This window comes from Pogona vitticeps, chromosome ZW-PAR, assembly GCF_051106095.1.
Source record: "Pogona vitticeps strain Pit_001003342236 chromosome ZW-PAR, PviZW2.1, whole genome shotgun sequence".
Lineage (NCBI taxonomy): Eukaryota > Metazoa > Chordata > Lepidosauria > Squamata > Agamidae > Pogona > Pogona vitticeps.
The window spans coordinates 3,342,433-3,362,845 of NC_135800.1; the positions used below are offsets into that span (position 1 = coordinate 3,342,433).

General features: G+C 47.6%; 1 protein-coding gene across 2 annotated transcripts in view; it reads right to left on the reverse strand.

Annotated features, from left to right (window-relative positions):
* The window catches only part of LOC110082943 (discoidin domain-containing receptor 2), a 24,149-nt gene extending 4,748 nt beyond the window's left edge, over nucleotides 1–19,401 (reverse strand). Inside the window, exons 1-16 of one of the 2 annotated variants that reach the window (XM_020800932.3) lie at nucleotides 18,953–19,401; nucleotides 11,871–12,022; nucleotides 11,668–11,770; nucleotides 11,023–11,251; nucleotides 10,510–10,657; nucleotides 9,397–9,502; nucleotides 8,235–8,421; nucleotides 7,843–8,089; nucleotides 7,112–7,222; nucleotides 6,329–6,492; nucleotides 4,870–5,065; nucleotides 4,125–4,369; nucleotides 3,458–3,579; nucleotides 2,683–2,880; nucleotides 1,700–1,934; nucleotides 968–1,117 (exon numbers count right to left, since the gene is read on the reverse strand). In XM_020800932.3, coding sequence (XP_020656591.3) covers nucleotides 968–1,117; nucleotides 1,700–1,934; nucleotides 2,683–2,880; nucleotides 3,458–3,579; nucleotides 4,125–4,369; nucleotides 4,870–5,065; nucleotides 6,329–6,492; nucleotides 7,112–7,222; nucleotides 7,843–8,089; nucleotides 8,235–8,421; nucleotides 9,397–9,502; nucleotides 10,510–10,657; nucleotides 11,023–11,251; nucleotides 11,668–11,770; nucleotides 11,871–11,976 — 2,547 coding nt within the window. In that variant the 5' untranslated portion in view covers nucleotides 11,977–12,022; nucleotides 18,953–19,401. The remainder of the gene's footprint in view (nucleotides 1–967; nucleotides 1,118–1,699; nucleotides 1,935–2,682; nucleotides 2,881–3,457; nucleotides 3,580–4,124; nucleotides 4,370–4,869; nucleotides 5,066–6,328; nucleotides 6,493–7,111; nucleotides 7,223–7,842; nucleotides 8,090–8,234; nucleotides 8,422–9,396; nucleotides 9,503–10,509; nucleotides 10,658–11,022; nucleotides 11,252–11,667; nucleotides 11,771–11,870; nucleotides 12,023–18,952) is intronic. The other variant, XM_020800933.3, reaches the window with a different exon arrangement.
* Between the last annotated feature and the right edge of the window lie 1,012 nt (nucleotides 19,402–20,413).

Consider the following 20,413-nt stretch of genomic DNA (forward strand, 5'->3'; position numbering starts at 1 on the left):
GATGCAAAACAGCATTAAAACAAGCTGGCATTAAAAGAAATCAGTGTTAACAGCCTGATTTTTAAAAATCCTTTTTTACAAAAATGTTAAAGAGGTGGGCTATATAAATTCCCTGTGGCAAGAATCGGGGCCACGGTGGAAGGGATCTTATTCAAACTAATCCGGGGAGCGAGATGGTGGACAAAATAAATCTAGAAAGCTTTGGCTCGGACTGGGAACTCTTTCTCGTTTTCCAGTGGGTGGCTGATGGTTGCGTTCGGGGGCAACGAAAGGTGATGACAGTCAAGGATACACAGCAGTGTGGCCTTTTTAACAGTCCAAAGATCTAAAGATTTTTTGAGCCCATCCTCTAACCAACAGGTCCTGGTTCAAATTAGAAACCGTTCAAGAAAAGGAGGTGAGCAAGGTGTGAATACAGCAGCAATACAACACACAAGAAAGAAGGGAAACAAACGTCCTGCCATCTTGAATAACTCAGAAAGTCAGAGCCTCTTTCTTCTGTTTTTTTATAATCTGACTTTGGAAATTAATGCATTGATTTGGTTTATTCACGTTGAAATGGTTTCTTTCATATCGAACGGGAGGACCCTGTCTAAATCATTAAAAAGTAACCTCATTGTTAAAGTAACACTGTAGCGCTAAAACCATTCGCTTGAAAACATTTCACGGACACATTCGTTGGCTTGTGTCGCTGCGTGATGTGAAAGTAATGAATTTAATGGCAATGCCTTCATCGACCGTGTTCCTTCCAAGCAATCTGTTTCATGGCGGTGAGCAGAAACTAAGAAAACTGGCCAACACAGCAGCATCTTGAATGATTGTTAATCTCTGTAAAATGATGGTTATATGTTAATTGTTTTTATATTCTTTGTTGTGAGCCGCCTAGAGCAGACTGTGTCTAGATGGGCGGCATATAAGTCCAATAAATAAATAAATAAAGTAGGGAAAAGTTGTCTGGATCCTGTACCTGCCGGCCTTGATCCCGGAAGAATTCTCCTGTGTTCTCAATGACCTGCTCATCGGTCAGCCAGCTGTACGGCTGCTCCTTGCACAGGGTGAACATCTCCCATAGTGTAACGCCAAACGCCCACACGTCACTCGCCGTGGTGAACTTGCCCTACAGTGAAAAAGAAGATGGCTACAGCAACTTGAAAGCCGTATCAATCACGGGATCGTAGAATCCTAGAATACGGAAGTTGGAAGGGGCCTCTTAAGGCCATCCAGTCCAACCCTCCTGCCCGAGGCAGGAATACATATCAAAGCAGATCTGGCAGGTGGTTGTCTAAGTTTCTTGTGAATGCCTCCAGTTTTGGAGCACTCACCAACTCTTGGGGTAATGGGTTCCACTGTCAAGATCAAATCAAACCAAGCCTCCGTTTTTAATTAAGAATTGTCTTTATCAAGTCCTCGGCAGGCAACTGTCATTCAAGGCAGGAGGCTTCGGAGTGGATAAATCCATTAAGTTCAGCCTTTCTCAGATTCTGAGTTTGTGTCTCCCTTTAATGCACCCTTCTTGCAAGTCTGATTGCACTATAAGAAGTGTAGCTGTGATCCTTTCCAAAAGGGAGAAGCTACGGTGTTAATCATTCTGATTGGTCAGAGGCTTGAACCCACATGTCAACTGAGTAGGGGCCCCAGTTAATGCCACCTGCTCAGCTCAGGGTGTAGTGTCCCTTGTCCATTCCGTCTCGGCCCTTACCAAAAGGATGCTCTCCCAGGCCATCCAGCGGATCGGCAGCACGGCCCGTCCCTGGATCCTGTAATAGTCCCCGCTGTACAGGTTCCTGCTCATGCCGAAATCGGCAATCTTGATGGTGTAATTGTTCCCAACCAAGCAGTTGCGAGTGGCCAGATCTCGGTGCACGAAGTTGAGAGACGCTAAGTACTTCATGCCGGAGGCGATCTGCGTAGCCATGAGAAGGAGGTGGAGGTAGCTGAGACACAAAACAAGACACACAGACAAACGCACAAAAAAACACACCAAACACAAGACAGTGAATTGAAGGTTCTTTAAAGTCTATTAAACTCTGTTGTATTTCTGGCAGACTTTGAGTAAACCAATGGACAGGTTTTTTTGCTATTTATTTTTAAAAACTCATTACATTCCCTACTTTTACAATAAACTCAAGGTGACATAATACAGCTGTCCTCCAAACAACCCTGCGAGGCAGGCCAGACTGACGTGCTCCAGGTCACCTATTCAGTTCCACGGCCAAAGGAGGGGATTTGAACCCAGGTCTTCCAAGTCATAGCCTAACACTATAGACACTGAACCACCCGGGCTCACCACGACCACACAGTCATAATATAAATATGGTCTGATTTCATCAAGAAGCCCAATAACTGCACAAAAATGACACATTTTTAGACGAAAAATTAAAGCGGATTTCCCGAGATACATGCCTTGGGCTTGGAACATGCCGATTAAGCTTTGTTGACCTTACAACGACCAGTCACAGAACAAAAGCACACTAAATGCAAGATTTGTAGGTGAGGAAAACCATGGGCTGGGAGGAACAGAGGTGTTTCATCTGTTGGGGGCAACCCTCTACAAGAAATGGGTGGAAGGGTCATCTCGTGGGACTGTCAACAATGGCATCCTCTTATATTCCTATGATGTCTATCTACCAACTCTTGGCGGACGTCTCCTCCCTTGGCCCACCAAGTCTTCCCCTCCATCACCTGACACAAGGGAGGTTGTTAGAGAGCGTGAAGGTGCTTCGGCTCTGCCGTTGGAGAAGGAACTGGTGGAGATCCCCATTCTCCATGTATTCCGTGATCATGCACAGCGGATCGTCCCGCACGCAGACCCCCAGCAAGCGGATGATGTTCGGGTCCTTCAGCCGGGACATGATCTTGATTTCTTTTAGGAAATCATTCCTGGAGACAATAAAAACCGACCAAGAAAGCCAGCCCGTTACTGGATGAAGGAAACCTACGAATCCTCGGTGTGTTTCAGCCAATCGATGGATGACTGAAACCCAAACGTAGAGGGATCTTGAGCAGCATAAATTAGAAGACACTTCTACTATATTCAATGAGGCTCGATCTTGAAATCAATGGGCCTATAGTTGCAGCTCACACGTTCCTAGGGCAATAGATATTTTTTTCGTTTTCAGAGGGCCTACATATGTACTAAAGCAAGCAACGTTAAAAGAGGCATTTCCTGAGGGCGAAAAAAGGGGCCTGCCTCCTTTCGGGGGGGCATAAAATTTTCATCAAATTTTCAGTTTACAATTTTCATACTGTACAATTTTCAAAACATCTGGAGGGCACACAAGTGAATCTCTTCCTACAGCAGTCACCATTATAATATGTGCCACGAAACTGGATGCAGGTTCTGTGCATCGGGAGAAAGAGGCGTGCTCCCAGTCAAACCATCCAATGAAGGCCACTGGGCTAAGTCCCGGCTGGGACGGAGTCTTCTCTAGAGGGACGTTACAGCTTTTGAGCTCACCTAGCTGTCTTGGTGACGTTCGGTCTCAGCATCTTTACGGCCACTAGGACGGCCTGGCCGGGAGTCTCCGGAGAAGCCCGGCCCAAGAATTCCAGCAGACCGTCGGCTTCGCAAAGATGGACCTGCAGAGGAAAAGAGAATCGAGCAACCCTAGAATAATAGTCCAACCCGGTAGTCTAACCTTGGGTCCCCCAGAGGTGTGTGGACTACAACTCCCAGAAATCCAGGCCAACGGAGCGAGTGGCAAAGGCTTCTGGGAGTTTAAGAACCTCTTGGGGACCCAAGGTGGGGAACCCCTGGTCTAACAGATTGGGCATGGAGAAGACCTCTTCCAAAGCAGCATCTCCCTTCTGTGCTAAGAACCAACATGCCTGCGGAGCATGTAGGGTGGAAGGGTTAATCCGCTCACAAAGATCCGAAAGGTGGCGCTAGCTTAGGGCTGGAGCTCTAGATCTTGCTGGACTCCAGTGCCCAATGAGGTGGATCAGGCTGAGAGAGAGAGAGGGTTGGACCAAGGTCCCATCATGAATGTCTTGGTCCAGTAGGAACTAGGAACCTAGGATCTCCCATGTCGCAGAGCAACAGCCTAACGACTGCACCATACTGCCCCTCCTTGAGGTTATGGAGTCATTTGGGGGGTAGGTGGGCAGGGGAGTGATATATCTACCTCCCCAAACTGGCCTTCTCCCAGTTTCTCCTTGAACTGCAGCTGGTCTCTCGGGAACTCCGCCACGGAGATATCCTTCTTGGTCAACGAGTCCACCGTAATGGCCGGCACCGCGTACGTGTTGTTGCCCGTGACGCCCTGAAGACTGACAATGTCCGTCTCCGCGTAGTGGGGGACGTTGTTTTGGAAACCTTGGTGAGGCGTGCATTTGGTGAGGTCCGGCTCGGCGTAATCGCCGCTGCAGGCTGGAAGGAGGAGGAGAAAGAAGATGGAAACGGGGGGGGGGGGTTTCGGATCAAAGCCCGGTGCGTCGATCCATGCGATTTAAACTGAATTTATCTGGTGTTGGTCGATGTTTCTCGGGCTCCTTCGTGGGAGCCCATGTGGGGTAGTGGATAGAGAGGGCTGGATTAGGAGACCTGGGTTCAAATCCCTGAGTAAGGGGGGGGGAAGGCTAAAGGAAAAAAAAGGAAAAGGGACGGCATAAAAAGATTGGGCCATTTTAGTGACCCCCGCCTCCCCCCCCCCATTGCTAGAATTAATTGAAGGAACAAAACCCTGCATAATTAAAAATAGTTCTCCCACTCTATTTTATTGTAAGCCAGGTGGTACAACTGGAAAAACTCTTTTTGAAAAGTCTTGCTATGCGTCAGAGCCTGTACTAATCCTCTCTCAGTAGGGCTGGCCATAGCAAAGAGTCCAGTCGGTTTCTGTCTACCAGCTTCCACTGGGGACATCATCCTACCTGAATCCTCCGCGCTCTGGGACAGCTCTGGCAATTTCTGGAGGAGGGTGACGGGCTGGTGGTATTCGAGGTCCAACGGAAAGACTCTCTCATAGGTGGGGTTCGTCTGGTGGATCTGCGTCTGGCCGCTGACAATCCTGGAGCTGTAGAAGGAGAGTCGGACCGTGGCGTCGTCTTCCAGGATCCTCCGAGGAGCCTTGGGGAAGGGGGACGAGAAAGCCGGTGAGCTCCCTGAGCGAACTGCGAAAGACAGTCGCCTACCTAAGGGGGGAAGGTTCGGCAAGGGGAAAGCCTGGATCCGGTTTGTTGAAAAGCTCAAGGTTGCAACAGAATGAATTGGGTAGTTCCGAGAGAGCACGTGATCCCTCCAGAGGAGCGTTCTCAAAAGCTGCCGTGTTCACGAAACCAACATGTAAACAGAGCCGGTGGTTTCCTCGCCAGGACTGACCCCTCAAGAAAAGCCAACTTAATTTGTAACTTGCAAAGCTGTGAAGCTAATCAGTTAGAGGATAATCCTATGTGTTTTTTTTTTTACAGCTTATGCCAGATCTGCTTCTAATTGCAAAGCTGTGCCTTTCCTGTGTTTTGGCCCTTGCGAGGTAGAAAAACACTGAATAAACAAAAGACTGGTGTTTCTAGGTTTTTTTCGGGCTGTCTGGCCGTGTTCTGAAGGATTTTCTTCCTATCCTTTCGCCGGTCTCTGTGGACAGCATCTTCAAAGGACGGGAGTTAGAACTCTTGTCGTTGAACACAGAGACTGGTGAAACGTTAAGAAGAAAAATGTTCAGAACGTGGCCAAACAGCCCCAAAAAACTACAACAAGCATCGGATCCCGCCCATAAAAGCCTTCAAGAATACAAAGAAAAGACTCTTGGCCTTATGATTGAGAAACTATGCTTGAAGTTAGGACAGTAAATACTTGTGGACTACGACTCCCAGAATTACGCAGACAGCATGTGCATATTTCTACTTGAAAATGTGTGAGTTTTGCAAAAGATAGGATTGACAGGTAGACTGCCTTATATTTAAGGAGGAACCCTTTGGCCAATGTGACCTTGTCTACAAATAAAATGCCATCCATTAGCATTGCTCTTCCAGAGCTAAAAACAGGTCACCGTTTCTTGGACTACACTTCCTAGCATCCCCTATTAGCCACGCTGGCTGGTGGATTCTGGGAGATGGGATCCAAGATGTTTAATTTTCCCAACTGTGAAAAAAATCCTTGGAGCAATAATTTCTCTCCCCATCTTCTGCCCGTCAAAGCTGGCACCCGCCCTTTCTACGCCCGCTCTGTGTTCGAGACACCCTGTTTGCTGCTCGCACAGTTCGACAATCCCACTCCCGCCGAAGCCACGCTTCACAGGGGTGCGAAAGAAGAGGAAGGGGCACATGGGAAAGATAGGGGTTTCCCCTCCGGCCAGGCAGAACTGGCCAGCCGGCCAGCCTATGGGACACACACTACCGTCTCCAGGCGCTTCTGGGCGTACTGCCTCCACAGGATGGTGATGATGACGACCAGGAGGAGCAGGATGATGGCCACCAGGCAGCCCACCAAACTGGAAGTGCTGGAGCCATCCGCCTTCAGCAAAACCAAGGGGCTTGTTACAGAAGGGACTGTGGTTCCTGGAAATGTAGGACAGACAGTCAACAGAACTACCCAGATCTGCTCATTTCAGCCTCTGCGGGTTCATATTTTCCGAGCTCAAAAAAGTTCAGCTCATTGTGAAGGTTCCGATTTTCCATTCTAAGCCGACATGCAAGAGATTTCTCCTAACACAAATCTCTTTGTAAGCGACGTTGCTCTAAACGAACGCGCAAACCGAAGGGGAGAAAAGAAAGACGGAAGAGAAAGGATTCTAAAGAAATCTGGAATTTATTTTTTTGGGTGCATGCGTTTGAGAAAGGGGAAAGTTATACTCCTGGATAGGAATCGCTCTGTTTCTGGAGAGACATTTGCAGGGGGTGGGAGGGCTACAAAGCATAAAAGTAAAATAAATAGGGAAATGAATATGGAAATATTATTGAAAATAAATAAAATGTGTTAAGATTTTAAATATAGATATAATAGCAAGAAATAAACGAAACGCCGCTAATGGATCAGCTTAAAAAGAAAGGGGGGGAAGAAAGAAATATAAATATAACATACATGCTCAACTCCGTGCTCCCCACCGTTCTCAGGATTAATTTGTGGAGGGAAAGGGCAGCGGAGTTTACTTCTTAAAGCAAGAAACACAATCCTTACCCCAGATTTCGTCTGTAGCATTCGTTTCCTCTGATGGAAGAAGTACTGATGAGGTGGTGGTGCTCGAAGCCAGGGTGATGATCACAATAGGATCGGTGGCGTCCATGTCCACTGGAGAAAACAACATGTATAAAAAAAAAGAATCTCATCCACCACGAGCTGTCCAATCACCAGTTGCTCACGCCAGCTGGATTGTTGCTCGTATTGTTTTCGCTAATGACAACAATCATCATCATCTGTTATCGAAGACCAGCCAACGTTTTATCATTTCGATTGACCATGGCTGGTGTTTTCGAAAAACAACAAGAAATACGATTCCAGAAGAAAAGTATGATGATGGGGCTGATGGGGATGATGATACAGCGCTAGTCTGCATTTCGTTTCGGATCTTCCATACATATATTTATTTGCCATAGGGAGTGGAGTGACAGGCAGGATTATGTTCTTGGATGGGAAGTTAAGTGTTTACTTGGGGTGGAAGTTAAGGTAAAGAAGTGTTGACTTGGGGTGGAAATTAAGGTAAAGAAGTGTTGACTTGGGGTGGAAGTTAAGGTAAAGAAGTGTTGACTTGGGGTGGAAGTTAAGGTAAAGAAGTGTTGACTTGGGGTGGAAGTTAAGGTAAAGAAGCCCTCATGGGTGTGCTTGCATATTAATGCTGCTTCTGTTTGGCGGGCGGTACATGCCTATAAAGTTCTTGGGTGGGACAAGAGAGGACGGAGGGAGGCATTCACCTGACTGGAAGGAGACTTCACTGATCATCATCCAAGCATCAGCAAAGTAGAAATGGCAGAGAATGGCTTTGCCCACATGGTGGTGGAGGGGGACGGTCACAAAGCGTGCACTGGGGTTCTTGTCGTCCAAGACGGTGTCTGCTCCCACCGGCTCCGGTTCCCACTCAGCAAAGAGCTGCGGCTTGAAGAAGCACTCCACCCTTTCGAAGATCTTCACGCCCTTGGAGAACATGTTGTTGCAATGGACCTGGAGATCGAAGGAAAGGGTCGGCTGGAGGAAGCGCCTGTGCCGTTATGGTGGAATCACGGCGATGGTACTCTGTCCCTCTTGGGGGAACCGCGGCCATCGGCACACGAAACAACTTCTTAGGACACCGCACACAGTCCCTTACCTTCATGGAGGTGAAGTTCCTCTGATGGTCAAACTGGAACTCCATCTGGACGGCGCCATTCCGAAAGCTGTCGTTCCGCCAGCCGACGTAATCGTAGCCTGGCCACACGCGGTACTGGTGGCTCTTGGTGAAATCGTCCAAGCCTAAGATGCCATCGGTCAATTGGCCCAACCCACCATGTAGGAGCCTGCCAAGAGAGCGCTTGCGTTGACACACACACTACCTGAAGATAATTCCTAGACTAAGAGGGGATTGGCCACAGCACTCCGATTAAAATTTTTCTGGATACATTTGAGAGATGCAGTTCATTGTTAATATATGCACACTGTGCAGACATATATTATAAACATATATATTAACCCCTAATACATACATACATACATACATACATACATACATACATACATACATACATACATACATACATACATACATACATACATACATACATACATAGAATTGTATAACTTTAGTATACAGTAGGACGCCCCCTTATCCATGAGATCAATACTCACTGCTTCACTTATCCATAGTCTGAAAAATCTTAAAACTATTTTCACATATATTACCAGAATCAGCCACCGAAGGGAGCCAGAGATTGTGCTATGAATACCTGTTAGTGAAGAATACAAAGCGTGATCTGTCGTCTCTAGTGGCCAGTTCTGGTAATACATGTGGAAATCATTTCTGTGTCTTTCCCCCTTTTACCATGCTATCTATCTATCTATCTATCTATCTATCTATCTATCTATCTATCTATCTATCTATCTATCTATCTATCTATCTATCTATCTATCTATCTATCTATCTATCTATCTATCTATCTATCTATCTAACTGCTCTTAGAAATTTTTTTGCCAGGTCATTGGGAAGGAGAAAAATAATTTTAAGCCCTTATCTCACCTCCAGAGTCTCAAGGCTGGTCAATCTTCCCTAAACGGCTGGTATTTATATAATGCAAAAAACAAACAAAAAACCCTTGTTTGTTAATTTCATGCCCTTAAAGTCACACACAGATTTACAGCATCCGGGCATATAATTTCAGGAGCTTCCATGACTCATGTCCTCTCATGGTGACTAAGGGAAACAAAATAAGTGATATAAATGTGTTTTGTGTGTGTGTGTGTGTGTGTGTGTGTGTGAGAGAGAGACGTGTTCTTACTTGCGCTCCTGGTAGCCATCGTAGGTGGAGTCGTTCAGATAGACGGTGGGATGGCCCGGAGCGGCCATCACCTCTCCTTCGGGCATGTGGTAGGACTCTAAACCGTCTAAAGGAAAGGAGAAAGCGGAAGGTCAACAAAAGAACTTGCCCGTATGAGGGATAGAAACAAAATCTTCTCGAACTCGCGGTGCCCACAAATTACATCGAGGCTCTTAACCGGAGAACATAGCTAAGGTGGGACGCAGACCGAGCCTGGAAAACCACTCTTTTTCAACCTTTTTCCTTCCTGTCCCTGCAGTGCTTGGAAAAGTAATTCACTGTTACTTGTTACAATGTTTGAAAAGTAACTTGTGACACTAGCCATTACATCATTCTTTTTTCCCCTTGTTACTTCAAATGGAGAGAGAGAGAGAGAAACACTTTTGACAATGCAACAACATAAAACTTTAGAGATTCTGAATAACTGAGTGGCATAAATATTAAATACATACATACTTTCAAAAACAAACTGGGGAAAAGAAGTCACTCATATCAGTAAAGCATCTGCTCCAACTTGTGACATTACTGCTGAAATTACTTCCAAAAGTAACTCATTACAGCTAATTAAATTGCAGGTAAGGTGTTATTTCCAAGCTTTAGAAGCAGGTAAACCGGCAGACCACTAAAAATTAGTAAAGTAACTGTAGCTAAATTCACACACCTGAGCACTGCTCTATTCCTACTGAGGATCTAGAACCGAATCACAGGATCGAGTGGAAGTTGATTGGCCTATTTGTGTCACCTGACTCCTGTGGTGTCGTGAGCTGCAATACCACCTCCTGGCCAGTAGTGGTGCTGGAGAACAACTCAGCAAGAGTCATCCTCCAGTAAGAGGGGAGATACCAGCTAAAGCAGTGGCTCCCAACCTTGGGTCTCCAGATGTTCTTGGACTCCAACTCCCAGAAGCCTTCACCACGAGCTGTGCCAGCCTGGATTTCTGGGAATTGGAGTCCCAAGAACATCTGGGGACCGAAGGTTAGGCATGACTCAGCTAGAGTAAAAGGTCTTGGGTTCTGTGGCAAGAATTCCCTCGAAGCCTCACCAGAACTTGCTTTGTAAGATGTAAATCCTTACCGGACCAAACACAACCATAGAGTTCTACTCGCATGCAGACGGTCATGGGCTGCTCAGTCACCGGGATCACCCGGATGTAGCGGGCGATGACGGGAGGACGAAGGTCTTTCAGGACGACGTCGTATGTGTCCACGTTGCCTTGAATCACCTGGAACAGGGGAAGAAGTTACCAGATCCCTCCAGAAAAGGCACAGAAATTGTGGAAAGCAATCCATTTTCTGGAAGGACCCGAAATTTCAATAAGAGCTATTTTTACTTTCTTTTTAGCATCTTTTTGATTACTCCCGTTATTCTCTACTGCAGCCTTTCTATCTACATCCTGCCCCATTTGGAAACCTTGAGGTCTCTACTTGTGGCTCTTATCCAAATGGACAAGGATAATTATGGGGTGAAAAGCGCAGATTTATGAATCCTCGCTTTTTTTCCCCTTAGAAAAGAAAGCGGGGGTATCTCCTGCAAATTAATGTGTTCCGTGCCAAAGGATCTCTTTCCTTCTTGACCGTTCTCACCCACCTGCCTGTTCTGACGATCCTTCCAAGACAACCAGCGCTCCCCGTTGCGGCTGTAATCGATCCGGTAGGCCCGAGCGAACTCCTTCCCCGTGGCCCGCGCGTGCCGGCCTTGGGTCCCCACCAGGGTGATGAAGTAGAGTTTGTGGAGGTCAATCTGGAGGAACTGCACATCTTCCGGTTGGAGGAGACCCGCCGGGCACCAAGCCCCATCACCCTCCTCTCTCAGCAACCTGAGTTTTTGCAAGAGAGAGAGAGAGAATAAAATCAGAGAATCATGGAACTGGAAGGGGGCCTCTGAGGCCATCCAGTCCAACCCCCTTGCCATTTACTTTCAACCCCCTTGTAGATTTATGTTTAAATTCACAACAAAATTGTCTTTTCCTCATTTAGTAAAATTTATCCAGTGACCTCGAGGCAGCAGACCCTCCGTCCGTCTTCACAAACACCCTGCGATCAGATGAAGAGATCAAGCGAAGAGTGGCCCAAAGTTATCTCGTGAGCATCTTAGCTCAGTGGAGACTCGAATCTGGATCTCACAAGGCCAGGTTGCTCCGGAGAAGGAGACCCGAGGGGGGCTCACCATAGGAAAAGAAGAGAATTAAAAACATAACAAGTTAAGCGAAGAAAAACATTCGCTCTGGCTCACCGTGCGTACTGGGGCCCAGTAGAGTCGTACCACTGGCTGGAAGCAGTGATGTCCTCGTCTCGGATTGTCCCTTCGTGCATTCCGAGAGGATACCGGCATATAGCTGTGGAAGAGGAAAGGGGGTAAAGCCGAGCGCAGATTATGGTGATATTTTTAAATAGCTTCAAGAAGGGTTCCCAGCCCTGCGCCGTCAACTTTCCTACCGGGGTTGACTTCGGAGCTGAAGCACCACGAGAGGCCAGCCAGCAGCAAGACGGGCAAGCAGAGCATCCTTCGTGATGCGGGAGGCGCTTCCCACTGTCCGAGCATCAATCGGGCAGCGCCCTCGGGCGGTCCGTCACTGCCATTCACGTTTCTGGAAAAAGAAAAGAGGGAATTTTTAAAAAAACATCATTTGGTGTGTAGCTACATTTCCAGTTGCTTAATGTATGCACCTATTTGGAAAAAAAAAACTTCAGGTCCCGGGTTCTGGTCTCGCCCTCCTGGAACTTGAATCTGGCCCTCTTGGCTTGCATTGTGTTTTTTTCACAGTTTCCCGAGTTCATTATGTTTTTCTCGTGCTAAATAGTCTTCCCAGCCTTCTCCCAAGGACTTGAAATAAGCCCTTTCAGCCACAATAGCTCCGTGTTCGAGGTCTCCGTCTACAGAGCCGGAGGTGAGGAGTTCGATTTCCCCCACGGGGCATCCTAAACAGGGGCTGGACTGGATGATCTTATGCTGCCCCTTCCAGCTCTGTAGTTCTATAGTTATTAGATGATGATGATGATGATTAAAAAATACAAGACAGAGTCAATCAAAATTATAAAATCATTGACCGGTATTACATAAGAGATTCAAATTGTAACCAAAAACTTAAGTGTCTGTTAAATATGGACGTAGTATGTGTGTTGCTCCTAATATTGCCATTTTTTGTAGCTCTAATTATGTTATTACTACAAATAATGGCACACATACTGCTCTGATAGTTAACAGATGCTTCAGTTGTTGTTGTTGTTACTCAAAAATACCAGACACCGTCACTCAAAATTATAAAAACATTGAGTGGGATTATGTAACAGATACAAGTTTTAATCGAAAAACTAAGTATCTGTTGAATATCAACACAGTGGTTCCTAATATTGTTATTGTTAATTATAGATTATTTTGGGTGGCCATCGTTTTGCTCCGCCTCCCCCCCCCTTCAATAATTTCACAGCATCTCGGCGAGAATTCATCTATAATTCAATCTGAGCCTCAAGGCAAAAGGAATTCTGCACCCCAGTTTCTGAGATTCTGGGAAACGGGCCGGAAAAATAACAATCATCCTTCCCTAGTGACCCCTACAGAATGGACTCCTGCTGTTTTATTCCCTGGAATACGAGACAAACATCTTGCTTAATTCTTTCTCCTAGTGCCTGGGAAGAATCCTCGTGATAAAAAAAGATGATGGTTTCCCCTGCAAGGTAGCCGTTGATCTGCTTCAATGAGTTGTGTGGCACGTCCTTTTTTTTTTTTTTACCCTGAAGAGGGGAAAATCTCGAAACTCACAATTTCATGGATCACTTCGTCCACCGGAGTATCGTCAATGGAATCGCCGCCCAAAAGGGTTTCGGATTCTTACACTCCGGTTTGTAGAGACAAGAATAGTTATATTGGGAAGAACACAGCTGGCTTAGTGCCTCTCTTGAAACCTCCCCTCCTCCTATTTTGATGCATTTTATTATTAACAATTAAGAGAATATAACCAATAGCAAAAAAAAAAAAAAAAAAACTATTGCAGCTGTTAGAGGGGCATGCGGGCATTCCCACCCCCAACTGCGCTTCTCCCCCAACTGAAGAAATGTTCCCTTTTCTGATGGCAAGAGGACCCCATTTTCTTGCTGACTTTCAGCGTCCAGATCAGGCCTTCTGCCCCGAGCGAACCCTCAAATGTCCCTCGCATCCTGGTGGCGAAGCAGGAAAGCGTTAAAACTCTTCCCGCCCCAGGGCCGGGAGGCAGATCCAGTTTCTAATTGCTAACAGCTGGCGGAGTATACATTTTATTTTTTATTTTTTAAAAAAATCACCGTTACCATCACTGGGCGGACAGAAAGACAGGGAGGCGTCCATGCTGAAAGAAGCAGGCGGACTTGAAGGGGAGGGACATGGAACAGCTGCCTTGAACTTTGGGTGAAATACACTCCTTCCTTCCCACTGTTTCCTTTTTTCCTCCTGCTGATCCGTTTCCCCTTTTCGTTCAGCGTCCAGCCCTCTCTTTTATTGGCGCATGGGGCACGCATGATGCCCCACGCTTAGCCTCTCGCGTGCGGGAACGTCTCCGTCATCCGGAGTTTTGGAGGAAACGGCTTTGTTGCTCTAGAAGTCCCGAAAATCCCGCCGGCCATGCTGGGCGAGGAGATTCCGGGGGACCCGATGGGTCATCGAGTCTGGCCCCCATCCAGGGGGCACTGTGGGGGAATTGAACTCCCAAAATCTGGAACTGAAGTCCCAAACACTGGCCTTGCAGCCAGAGACCTAAGCCACTATCCAGATCTGCAGTTCAAAGGTCGAGAGGGGCTTGATGGCCCTCTCTCGCCATCATCCCTTACCCACCTGCGTGCTAAGCCCTCTGCAAAGTGTGATCTCTCGGAAATAGGGGCCAACGCCCCCCCCCTCAGGTCTCTCCACATCTGTCAGCCTTCTGGTTGCGTCTAGAAACACTTCATATCCTCCTAGATCAAGTTTGGAAATCACGCACCACCCCGACACAATTTTTTGGCATCCTCGCCAAAGGATCATTTTGGGCACCTAAAAGGTTAATTTTTAAAAAATCCTCGCCCTGTATGAGGAGAATCGTGTCTCTTGGGAGCCCGGTTCTCGTCTAGAACAAGATTTTGAAGCCTCTCTGCAGAACAGGCTTTCTTTTAGCAAAAACCGAAACGTTCCGCTTTTTTTTTTTAAAGCAGAACGAAGGGATCTTCTGTTGACTTGGAATCTCACATGATGGGGTTGGTGTGGACCCCAGAGGGTCAAACCCATGGAAAAAGGGGGTCCCGGACCCTCGGATCGTGGCCTCATTGACTGAGGGATAATTGTGTCCCTTCCTGCTTGATTCACCCAATACAGCTGGCTTTCTCTCCAGCGTTTTGCTTCCAGAATGTGTTACGTGGTGAGCGAAGCTAGCTCCACGTGTGAAATGGCCATGCACAGGGCATCCGAAAAAGAGAGGAAATGCATTGCAAATACATACGTGAACAGATGCATGCATGCATACGTACCTTCCCATGGACAAAAAACAGACACACGAGAGCCTTAAATTTGCATTTGCACAGAGATGTCGCTTCGGAACAATAATGACTATAATTTAAATATAAATGGATCTCAACACATTGGTGAATTCTGGCACTGTTTTTCTTCCAGAAAATTTTGATACTCACTGAAACGTGCAAGACGATTCCAAAAAGTGTATGGTAATAATACGGTAATAACAAAAATAATCCGAGAACTGCCGAGCTGGGAGGGATCCGATAGGTCATCAAGCCCACCCCCTGTCTAACCACTGACCGATCCAACAGTTCGAGCAACGTCCATCTCGCTTTCAGGGACATGACTCCGCCCTGTGGAATCATGGGATATGAAGTTTAATGCACCGCTTCGGATTCTCTGTTAGAGAGTTCCAAAATGCCAGGGGCTCCCAGATGTTCTCGGACTGCAACTCCCAGAAGCCTTCGCCATGCGCTGTCGTGCATCTGATCCCACAGCTGGTTTCATAATAACTAGTCTTGCCCGCTGACCAGGATCAGGCGTGCAAAGGGGTGCTTTTCTAGAACAAGGAGGGAGAACCCAATATCCTTCTCGGATTCCTTCATGGACCAAGGCATTTGAGCCCAGGACGTAGAATCATGGGCTCAAGCAACAGGAAGCCAGATTTAGGCTGAATATCCGGAAATACTTCTTAACTGTTAGAGTACCACGACAACAGAAATTCATGACCCCGAGAGGGGATGAGCGCTCCAACGCTTGAGGTGTCCAGAGACCATCCTCTGTCAGATCTGCTTTGTTTTGGATTCCCGTCTCAAGCAACGGGGTTGGACTGGATGGCCTTAGAGGTTCCTTCCAACTCCACGATTCTAGGATTTTATGAATCTATAGTGCCTGACACTTAAGGAGGCATTCGTCCCTCGCTTTTAAGATTTCACCGCGCCAGGCTTTGCTTAAACGAGCTGACTCATGAAAAAAGGACAAATCCAGTCATCCTTGAAGACAAGGCTGTCTACAGAGTAGGCTCAGTTGAGTTATATGGGGCAGAGCTCGGAAAACAAAGCAAGGCTAGATCCCAGGACATCTCTTTCTCTCCTCAGCTCAGGCGAAAGCTCCTTCTTCCGCGCGCTCTTAGCTATTTCACGTCCTCCACCAGATCTCTCTCTTCCACGCCCCCCCCCCCGCCAAGTTCATCCTCCGAGCTCGGCTGCAATTCTTAGCATAGCTGAGAGAGGAGGGTTGGAGGGGGAGGCAACGGCGAAAGCAACCCTCCTCGTTGTTCTGTCATCACGTATGGAATGAGAAGGGCCGAGAGGAGAAAGCTATGGCCAACTCTATAATGGCATGGTCATCATCAGAAGAAGGAAAAGACAAGGGGGAAGTGTCCAGAGATACCCCCTGTACCAATTTCCCACACCTTTCCTCGAGTCCTCTCAAGCAGAAAGGTAGAATTTAAAACAAAATAAAGTAAATAACTCACCCCACTTCACATCCTGTCTTCCCCGGATCAGTGGTTCCCCACCTTCAGTCCCCAGATGTTCTTGGACCGCAACTCCCAGAAGCCTTCGCCACCACCTCTGCTGGCCAGGATTTCTGGGAGTTGAAGTCCAAGAACATCTGGGGGGACCCATTGGTCGAGATTCCCTGCCCTAGACGGATAGCTCTGGTGAAGGACCTGTAGTTCCAGTTGCTGCTTGGTTTTATTTTTACCCCAATTTTCTCCTGAAAGGGGCCCGAGGCGGTTCCTGAGGGAGAGGAGCGCCATCAGGGTGTTGAAGGCATGTCGTCCTTCCGCTTTGCTCCCTGAAGCCACTGCCTCACGACCTCTAATGGTAGGGCCGGACCAGGTTTGCCCTGACCAGAAGAGACCCACTGAATTTAGAGGATTTCAGGAAGTGTTGACTTAATCATCACGGCCCTCAAGTCAATTCCGAGTGACGGCGACTGTGCCAAACTTTTCAAGGGATTAGGTACTTGGGGACGATTTCTTACTCCTGCCTCTTGGTGGCGCTCCAGGGCTGCCGTGCAGTTTGTCCAAAGTCACACAGATGACCAGCAGATGGGACCCCATCAACCACACATCCTTTGGCTGATCCCAGTAGGTTCCTGTCCCGACAAGGCAGCTTTCAGGCTGGGAAGACTTGAATTCCCAGCCCGAAAGCTCTCCAACCCACTGAGCTATATCTCAGCGATTCATGGAACGGCTTCCCTTCTAACTTGGATTTCCCATCGGATTTAGATGGAGGTATGCGGGCATGAACCAGGGGGAAACGGCGGTTTGTGATGGGCCGTGATTTGTCACTATTCACGAACTGTGAACCACGAATTTTGCGACGCAAGGAACTATTTTGTGATTCGTGCCATTCGGGACTTCGGGAAGCGGAAGAATTGCCCCTCGTGAGTTCGAGGACGCCTTCCTGAGGGAACTTGTTTTGGGGGACTGTAACTCAGGTGTCCCCAAATCCAATCTTCGTCAACCTGGGGTGGGGAGGAGAGGAGACTCGGCTGAAGACCTGGTGCAAATTTGGTGTCTTTCTCTCATTTGAGGGCCGTTCTACGACTCCCAGAAATCCCGAATCCCATGAACCGTGAAGCATACGAATCATCAGCGCCGATAAGAATTTGGCGTTTTGTTTCGCTCTGAAAAGGTGCGTTTCCTTGACGTGCCCCCAAACAAACCACAAAACATTATCTCAAACATATAGCTTGACACCCCCATGATGATGATGATGATGATGATGTTTTAACCAAAAACCTAAGTGTCTATTATATAGTGACACAGTATGTATGCTGCTCCTAATATTGCCATTTTTTTGTAGCTCTGATGGTGCGAATTCCGCTTATAATACTGTGTGAAGTTGCTTGATATTGTTCCCATGGCCCCGTTGACGATGTGTTTCATCCAAAGGTGAGATGTTTTATAATAGTAATAATAATAGTAATAATAATAGTAATAATAATAGTAATAATAATAGTAATAATAATAACAACAACAACAACAACAAACAACAACAACAACAACAACAACAACAACAACAACAACAACAATAATAATAATAATAATAATAATAATAATAATAATAATAATAATAATAATAATAATAATAATAATAATAATAATAATAATAATAATAATAATACCAGGCACCGTTAATCAATGTTGGTTGATTGTAAGCCGCCTAGAGTGGTCGAATGTGACCAGATAGGCGGGATAGAAATGAAATAAATAAATAAAATAAAATAAATTATTTTTAAAAAAAACAGAATTAGGCCAGGCGGCCCATACATGCCTTTCCTTTGTCAGTTTTTCAGACAGAGGATTGGCCTCGATAAAAAAAGACACCCATCCGTTTTGCACGCTGGAGACATAACTTGGTGCATCTCCCAGCCCTGAGTGAAGGAGGTCTTGCGCATCATCATTATCATCCTCTTAGGGACTGCAGAGCTGGAAGGGACCCTGGGGATCATCCAGTCCAGCCCATTAAAGAGGCACAGTGAGGGATTCGAACCCCCAACCTCTGGCTCTCCAACCGGAGGCCTCAAACCCCCCCCCCCAAGCTGCCCAGTAGTTCATCCTCAGAACGGCAGAGCAGGACCTTATGGATCATCCAGTCCAGCCCCTGTCCAGGAAGCCGCCCCATGGGGGAATCGAACCTGCGACCTCTGACTCCGCCACCGGAGGCCTTAAACCCCTGAGCCACCGTGCTGAGCATCAGATTCCCGGGCTCCGGAACAGCAGTGCCTTTTCCCCCCCCTTCCGCCTGCCCTGGAGCGCAGCGAACGGAGCTGGAGTCAAATCCAACCCCCTTCCTCCTTCCCTCCCACCCCCCCTGGCTGGGTGGGCTGCCCACGCCAGCCTCCTGCCTCCCAGCCCCCCCCCTCCCGTGGACGTTCCCCCAGCGTGGGTGCAAAGAAGGCGCAAGGGAAGCCTGTGTTTGGTGGAGCAGCCAGAAAAGTGGGGTGGGGGGGAGGAAAGGGAGGGATCGAGGAAGAAGCATGCAAAGGGGGGGGTGGAAAACCCCCCAAATAGGCTAGGAAACCCTGGCAAATCTTGCATTGTGCCTACCTGCCAGGCCTGGCGCCTCGGCCGCCCCGGCCATGGCCGCCGGAGGCTTCCTACGGCCATGGATCCAGCGGTGCCCGCCTTCCCCCCATCGCTTCCCCTGCGCCAGCAACTTTTCCAACAACAGCCGATCAAACTTGTGGCAGAGAAGAAACTCCTCCTCCTCTTTTCTGCTCCCTCCCTGTCCGTGTGCACAGGGCCCTGGAGACTTTTTTCCTCGCCTTTTGTCACTCCAGTTCCTATAGCAACCTCGATGGAAAAGGCCTGATGTGTGTGTTTGTGTGTGTGTGTGTGTAAGGCACAAAGCTGCTGTCTCTTCTGGCCGCCCTCCTCCTTCCTCTTGGCTCCCCCCAGCCCACACCTCTGGCTGCGTCCAGCTCCCACCCCTCACACGGGCTCAGGAATGGCTTCCCTGGGCCCTCCAAGCTCGGCCTGGAAAAAAGAAAAATAAGGCCCAGCGGGTCCAGGCGAGCGGAAGAAAGAACCACAAGCAAAGGAGGAGGACAGAGAACATCTGTGTTTGGGTGTCCGTCCGGCGGCAGAAGATCCGAGCGTGGCTTCTGTGCAGTCCACAGTGACCCACAAAAAGCTGGACACCGGGCCCGAGGAGAGGGCCGTTCCTCTATGTGTCCTGAGCCCAAACTTTGTAAAACTTTGAAAAAAGTTGTGGGGAGGCCCAGGGGAGGGCCTTGATTTTTTTTTTTTGGGGGGGGGAGGCTGTTTTGGGATCCTCTCCGCAACCAGCAAGGAGATCTGGGCCACCACTGTTATCTCCTTGCGTGGGATTGTTCTACAATTGATCAACAAAAAGTGGACTAAACTCAGCCTCTCTGGAATTCGGGGCCCATAAGCATAAGCTGCATTAGCAGGTCCGCCCCTATGTCTGTAGGGCTTCAACCTGGGGTCTCAAAAGGGTCACCTGGTTCGTCCGTGTCCCCATGAGTTACAAAAAAGAAACATCACAATTTTTTAAAACATCCATTTGTGTGTCCTTTTTAATGATGTCCGCCGCCTTGGGTCTTTTTAAAGGAGAAAGGCGGGATTAAAATATTCTAAATAAATGCAAGAAATATATTTTGCTTTCGCCCCATTTCGTTCTCGTGGAATTCACGGCACAGGGCGTTGCTTTTAAAAGGCCAAGAAAGGAGCTATGTAAAATTAAATTGATCTGCCGCAAAACACTCTGAACTGTCTCAATTTCCTCCCGATGCAGTTATCGGAAATGCTGTCCCGTTTCTACATTGTTTTCCTCTTGTTTTCTTAGCGTTTAGCGACGCTTTGTTGACATTTTATTAGCATGAGTCGCCCCGTTGTCGTCACTCCTTAAGACTCTGGCTCTTTACCCCGGATTGTTAGATGGGGAATTGTGTGTGTGTGTGTGTCTTTGTCTGTGTACACACATGTGTGTGCACATATAGGTACACACTCATGCACAAAAATAAATCCCACGAGTGAAATGCACTT